Source organism: Varroa destructor, unplaced genomic scaffold (assembly GCF_002443255.2).
Source record: "Varroa destructor unplaced genomic scaffold, Vdes_3.0 BEIS01000003.1, whole genome shotgun sequence".
Lineage (NCBI taxonomy): Eukaryota > Metazoa > Arthropoda > Arachnida > Mesostigmata > Varroidae > Varroa > Varroa destructor.
Window position 1 is genome coordinate 33,940,427 of NW_019211456.1, and position 7,617 is coordinate 33,948,043.

The 7,617-nt window shown below is 36.8% G+C and overlaps 1 protein-coding gene across 3 annotated transcripts in view; it reads right to left on the bottom strand.

Annotated features, from left to right (window-relative positions):
* The window catches only part of LOC111247900 (puromycin-sensitive aminopeptidase-like), a 13,571-nt gene extending 5,954 nt beyond the window's left edge, over positions 1-7,617 (bottom strand). For 2 of the 3 annotated variants that reach the window (XR_015324017.1, XM_022799432.2), the window contains exons 1-7: positions 5,777-7,617; positions 4,825-4,975; positions 4,289-4,448; positions 2,598-2,719; positions 2,239-2,437; positions 803-951; positions 51-139 (exon numbers count right to left, since the gene is read on the bottom strand). Coding sequence is in view for 2 of the 3 variants with exons in the window: in XM_022799432.2 (XP_022655167.2) it covers positions 51-139; positions 803-951; positions 2,239-2,437; positions 2,598-2,719; positions 4,289-4,448; positions 4,825-4,953 (848 nt within the window). In the remaining variant the exon portion in view is untranslated. Of the gene's footprint in view, positions 1-50; positions 140-802; positions 952-2,238; positions 2,438-2,597; positions 2,720-4,288; positions 4,449-4,824; positions 4,976-5,507; positions 5,583-5,776 lie in introns of those variants that run through there. The other variant, XM_086983974.1, reaches the window with a different exon arrangement.

Sequence of the window (7,617 nt, forward strand, 5' to 3'; positions counted from 1 at the left end):
TATATATACATATATATTTATATATATAAAGCTTTTTTGCCGAAATTTACCGAAATGTGATGAGGCCCCAGTTTTCCATGGAACCCGCGGAAGTTTCTGGTAAGGCAACCAAGTCGACTTTGGCCAATGGGTACGGTATCTGAATATTAAAGGTACAATGTAAAATATATCTTGGTCATTACCGTATTAACGAAACGCACTTGTGTACGTAATTCTTATGTTACTACTACAAATTTTATACGACACTAGTATCTTTAGATACGGATTCGAAGAGCTTGCAGTTTCATACGGATCAAACCAAAGTATAGTAAGTTCAAAACTATTTTTTCATACTGTCCTGTTTGATTTATGGTAATGTTAGTAGCAAACAGGAAATATCGCAATTTCAGTAAAAAAAAAAAAAAAAAAAGAAATACGGCAAACTCCGAAAAAAAAATTGAGGACAAATTAATCAGTACAGATAACCTAGCATCTAAGCAAGGGTTTGGTGATTTCCAGCTATCTTTTGATAAATTGTCCTCTCTATCTTCCGTTTTAAAAAAGGCAGATAACATACCAAACCTATATATACTATAATATATAGAAAAATCCGATCAATCTGGCAAGATCCGCACTTTTGGAAGAATACTTCGAGAGAGGAGAATACTAGGTATCGAAATGCATGACATTTATCACAGCTAAGATTGGTAAATATGTTGACCGTATTTTTGAAAAACCAGTACTTTTGATGCAATCATTTGGGTAATTTCGTAATGAGGATAGTGGATTATATTAAATTATATTTTGCACTAACTATTCATACATCAAAATAGTTTTCGAAAAAGTCCAACGACTTGACGGCAGTCTGTAGAGCATACTCTCCCTGGTTTTCTTTATCAACCATAGCGTACACTCGGATACGAACTCTCCGCGCGCTGAAGGCCTCGATGTAGTTGAACCTGCCAACAACAACTACCAGGAACTTTTGTTACTAAGTACAATTGATACTGTTCTGAATACGAGGCGTATGTTTCACTATATCCGAAAATCTGAAAAATATTTGCGTAAGCAAGACTTTTACAACAGTATTTCACAACATTATTAAGTTCATCCATGAGTTAATACGGTGTTTACATCTTTTATACATACTTAGATAGGCTGATAACTCGCTCGAGTTTGTTCTTTCTATTTCGAAAACAATCAGGTTTAAGCGTAAAACGCAGTTTCTGACTGGCCTAACATTATTCATATCATGCTAATATAATTTTTAATGAAATCAAGCTTTATAAAGAAAATAAAATTACAAAATATATTTATAAATGCAGAGAAAGTTTTAATGCCTATAATTTTTAAAGGTTTCGAAATTCAATTTGAGTTCATCGCAAGCGCAGATAATTACCGAAAAAATATACCAAATGCCAGAAGTGGCCAGGAAAACAACTATTTGATCCAAGAAATGGAATGAATAGGACAGTTACGCGTTACTATAGCTTTTTGGTTAACCATAGGAGAATCTACAAATGCAACCATAATAAACACCCCAAGAGAATCAATAGTGCGGCCAATACTATCGAAATAATCATTTACCTATCTAAAGTTAATAGATCTCTTAAAAAAATTATTAACGTTTCTGGCTAAATGTATTATGTGAACATGTCTTTAGAATCAATCCTTAGGTATAATTTCAAGGACTTGCCCTGCTACAAGTCCAGTCCGGGTGAACCTTGCTGCACTCACATGGAGTTCTCCAACAGACTTATAAAACCGCATAGTAATAATCGTCACGAGATCATGCCGCCCACAAAAGATTAAAGGGTACGTCAAGTCGGGTGAGATTCAGATTTTGTTTTCCATAGGAAAAGAAAAAAGGCTTTTCCAGATCTTGGAAACGGAAACAACTAAGACAAATTTAATTTTTACGTACGCATGGACGCTTCGAGCTTAGCGGCAAACTATACTCACCCACTTTCTCTGGTAGACCTAACTATGCACAAGATACACTCGAAAGACAGATTCTATATTATCCCAGTAAGACTACATAAAACCGCTCATCGAATGCATATAACGTAAGCAAGACAGTACAAGACCCGCTCTCCGTCACTACCTATTTTTTTAATAATGAGACGAAGCTATGAGGCGAAGTCATGTTTAAATCGTTTGGTCCTTCACAATCGATGTATTATGATCTACTCCAGCCTGTTTCTTTACAACAATGTTCATTTAGTATGGCTTTGATTGACGTTCGTTATGCACACTTACAGCTAAGCAGGTATGTGCTCATTTTGGGAGTGCACTCGAATAGGGTCATTAGCCAGCCTTCTTCTGAGTATTTTTTCTGCTCAATAATAGGCATGTTAGATAGAACCAGGTATGGCCTTTGCGTTATCATGGTCACTTGGAACGTCGCCTTGAGCGCAGGTTCATCCCAACAAGGAAATGCTCGGCGTGCGTCTGCAGACTGACAACACAGAGTACGAACAATGGGAAAAAGTTGGAATAGTTTATAGACATAGTGATAACACAACGAAGGTTATTTTCAAACAATAAAATAGATTAGACAGACCAGAAATTGCACTAAAGATTAATACTCTATTGGCTTAGTATGCACGCAAGCGCACCTCAAAGCTGGTGGCGGCAAAATTCATCCTTCGATTTTTCTCATCCCACGCCTCGCAACGGTAAAGGCCACGCTGGTCCTCGCTGAGGCCAGCCGAAAACGAGTACCGAAGTATACCAGTGCCTGTTGGAGGAATAGGAAATAGTGATTCATAATAGATACAGTCTTCTGATTCGAATAGGTATTGCGGCTCATGATATTTTTTATGAAAGCACACGTGTGTCTTGGAAGTTTGTTACGATAGGAGAGACTAAACGGCGAAATATCTTCCAGCTTTTTGCTCATTTTTTTGCATCGCTGTAATGGCGACTTTTCACATACAGGAATTTAAATTTTCAAAATTGGTGTCTCGTTGATTGCGCAGCATTGACAAGAACACGGCTTGAATTTCCTATTTGTCGGCCGAATATATATCCACTGATTAATATAACAGGGACGCTTTAGCACCTTGGATTTACTTTTATGACAGGGAACTTCTAGGCATCTGACAGATCCATGCTTGTAGTGTACAGGTCCTTTTAGATTAAAAAAAAAAATTTTGTCATTTCCCAAAAAGGAAGCCTATGGCGAAATTCATACGTAAACTAGCGCCACCAGGCTTCGTAGGACGTTGGAGTATCAAGCTCAAGGTCTAGGGTTCGATCCCTCTCACTCGGTTATTAGCTCACTGATTAGCATGTACCCGTTGATGAAGCATAAATCCACGATTGCACTCTTGTAAATTGGCGATATTTAATAAAACAAGAAGTAAAGTGATGGAGAAGCTTTAACCGGTCAATAAGGATTCCATCATCCAAAAAAAGCCACAGTGATTGTTTTTGAGATTTCTCTAATTCAGTATATTGATTATCAGGTACTAGTCGATATTGCGCAACAGTTCAGGCTTTGAAGTACTCCTTATATGAAATAATCCACCTTAGCAGGAATGCAGGTACCGAAAAAACGATTTATATGAACTATAAAGCGCACGACAATGAAGACACGTATACCAAAATGACTATTTTTGTAGAAAAACTTGAAAATTTCCCCTTCAAATCAACAATAAACGATCTAGTATATCCAACAGAATGTGATTTAAAACCTCATATTATCACAAGATGGGCACATCCCTAAGCGTGGCTTCTTCATGCACAAGTTAAAGAATTATTGAAAATAGACTCGAAACATGCGAATAGATGGTACCTTCGGGCAGTTTAAAAGAAAACTATTAAAAAGTATTGTAAAACGTATTTAAATATAAAAAGCACCTAGAGCAGCAAGAAAAATACGAGGAAAGGTAGAAGTCCGGTTTATTTTAGAAAACAAGGTAAGAACCACGAGAAAAGGGCGCAAGAAGTATAGGTTTAGTATTCAGTGTCTACATATACAGCCCATAAGAGTACTGCATGAAATTTACGCGTTTTCTAGAAAAACGTCGATCAAATTTGGAAAGCATGATTAGAATAATTTGAAGGGTTTAAAACGTTTCTTTTAATACATCTTGTATACAGATGACTTAAAATTAAATTAGATCTGTGCTGCAGTAGTTGACCCTTCATTAAATACAAACGTGTTAGTTCGGTTTACTCAATTGGACGGCCTGTGCAGTATGTCCTTGGAGGGGCTCAAATGATTGTCGAATTAGATATAAATTATCGTTCGCACGCATCTTTTATCAGGTAAGTGAAAAGACGACTATATTCTCGATCTCACCTTTATGTATAGGCCTTCCGAAGATGAATTCGATCCTTTCATCAGCTTTTAACTCTTGGGTTTCCTTTACACAGATTGTATTTGACCCACACTGAAACTCGCCTTCACTGACTGCTAATCCTAAACTGTTAAGTAAAACTGAACTAGTCGATTCATTCACCTGTTAGCATAATAGAATGTTTACCAACTTAGTCTATTACATAACAGCTTCAGACGGAACATATTCTCTAGAGATCATTAGTCAGCACGGCCCACTGTCACCAATAATTTTTTATAAAAACAATTTCAAAAATAGGATGCGAAAGATGGCAAACATACGGATATATACAATAATTTTATCGAAACAGTCTAATGGTCCGACTGCGCGGGTTGCTTCGCAGCAATCTTTTTTAATACTTCAATTAAAAACGTGTCGTACAACAGTCTTCTATCATATGCTCCTTAACCTGTTTTTTTTCTTTTTAACAATCTCTTAAAGGTGATAGCTTTAGCACGAAGGCGAGATTATACTTTAAGAATACCAGACTTCAAGCTACCGTGACATCAACTTCAGCTGATCCGTTGAAGTTGCACTTGACGAGGTCGATTTTTATTTTAAGTGAATAATGATTCGGAACAACGTTTCGAGGGAGACGCAAGGTTGATATTGAGTAGCGATCCGCCATCGTGTCGATCTGTAAGGCTTAACTTATATCGAAAAATGGCAGTTGATTAGGATTTTTTCTTATACGTGCAAAAAGTGCTATTATTTATTTTTATAATATAATTAGCAATGTTTACTTTTAATTTTACCCAAGTTGCTTTCACATAATAGTTTAAGGAGGCGTTGTAGAGTTGGTAAAAACACACAGGCACTTTTCAGTACGACTAGTTATTAGGTTACACAACTACTTTTAGAACATTTAAGCTACCTTAAGAGTCAAATTGCGCACATCTTAGACTAACTTATAAATGATCTTTGCATTATGTTCTGCTGAGGAGTCTGCTATTCGCTTTTCAAAGCGGCCATCTACTAAGTAAGTAGGGAAAGTTAATTGTAACTTGCTTGTGGAATATCAAGGCAAACAAACCGCATCAGGTCAATTGTCACAGGCTTCTACTCCACCTTCTGTTAGGCGCCTAACTCCTAAGTAGAAAAATTAAGGTTCTGGCTTCGTTTGAATTTCATAACGAAATCGATGCAAATCGAAACATTAATAGATTTAATTTTAGTAAAAACCTTTTGCGAAAATGGCCTTTTAACTTTAGAAACTCGGGACACCCACAAGAATTCCGGTGCTCAATGTTCCGTCACTCACTACAAAAACCGGATTATATGGTTAGTGCTAGAACCAGCTAGTATCTTAGCAATAGGTGGTGCAGTTCTCATTATCTAAACAGACACAGATTCTCGATTCATTAGGAGTGGTAGACTCCTTAGTAGGTTACATTACACGTAAGTGATGTGAAGAGCAAAAAAAAAGCTTCATTCAAGAACTGGTTACTCACCATTTGATTTGCCGCCGCGATAACAACACGATCTTATGTTTATCGTCTGATCTGTGAAAACAAATATCTCCGTAACATCTTAGACTGATTTCAACGGATAACGAAGGACTGCATGTAGATTTCTTTGCTGTTCCGTCAGAAAATCGCGGGCCATTAACTAAGGGAAGGATGGAAAAAAAGCTACAAGAAGCCATAGAAATTGTTTAGCAAAACAAACCCATTAAACTAGTTTTCCAAAAATATGAGAAGTAGCCGCCAAAACGTTAAATCCATTTGCGGATTCTAATACCATTTCCATTAGTTGGTTTGCTTTCAGAATTTGTTATGTGCAAATTATCATGTCTTCGTAAGTTACTCATTTCGTTCTCCATTAATTTGTAGTAATCGATCTTCCGATCGTTCATTTTTGTCTTGAGGTCTAACTATAAGGAAGATTATTCCAGATCGCAAAAGATATATTTTCAACGATCATTTTACCGCATATTGCCGAGGCCTGCGAAAGCGAGGTGGTATTAGTTATATGTTTGGGTCACAGCGGCAATAACTTTATAGTTGAGCAATATAGACCGATCTCAAAATCATTCTTTCTCTCAAAACGGTCATAGCCAAAATCGGAAAAGAAGATAGAAATACTGCTTTGCGTTGATGAAACTTCCCAGTCTGGCAAGCCGCTGCTGAGTAGTACAAGGAACAACATATTTTACGCCGTGTATCCCGTCTTTAATCCGAGCTATCGCGGCAGTTCTTCAGTTATATTTGCATAACTTGATTTATTATCGCAGAAAACTGAGGCTTAGGGCCGCACTGTCATACTAATTAATTGGTTAGCATTAAAAAAAGAACCCGCTTTTACTGTAGGGGACGTCAGATCCATTGTTTTGATGGGTACGCGGAAGGTTTTCGATGTCACCTGTTTATAAGGGACTTGGTACTACTCCGTCTTTATCACTGGTAGCCCTTGAAACATGGATTTCCAAGTTTAACCTAAATCTTTTTTACGGAATTTACGATATTTTAACGGTGATTGGCTCTACTGGAAAGAGAAACAGAAAAAACAACTAGCTGGATCTAATTCAGATTTAATATTAGCCAGTTTAATACATATGAAAAATCAAGCGGCAACCATATAAACTAAACAGAAATTTTGAGTCTCTTATGGTCTTATATAGGATCTTCTAGATACGGACAAAGCAAATGTATGAAATGACTATTGCTTACGGCGCGAGTGCCGGACTTGAAGCACTTGAAAGTTGTGCCACGCCTTCGATGCTTTCTGTTTTTAAATACAATGTTAATCAGTGCCTCATTCATCTCGATTTAACTATTTATTCAGTAGAAATTTATTGTTTATTCACCTTATCCAACGTTTCAAAGCAATTATAAATGAGGTCCCCGAAAACTATGAACTACGTTTTGATTTCTACTGCTTCTTATTCTACATCTAGTTTTCTTCCTACTTTCAAGTGAGCGTATTCAAGGTGTTTTCCTTCATTTCTAATTAATATTAATATCGTCTTAAATAAACGAATACCGAGCAGATTCTTATTCATGATTTATAGAACGGTATACGATTGCTGTACACAACTTCCCATAAAATGTATTTTTCGTATCACTGACCGCGCCACTGGTTTACGGATTAGTAAATGAAAAGCAGCTAATTTACTTAGGACTTCGCCATCATGTGAATCAATGGATAACAATTCAAAATGTTCTAACTTAGACCACTGTAATTTCAGTAAAGGCATTTAATTCCACTTCAGCACTGCTATTAGGCTATATTAAGGAACCGAGTGGTAGTGAGCCCTCGAACTATTTCGAATTTGATTCCTCTCGACGCTTAG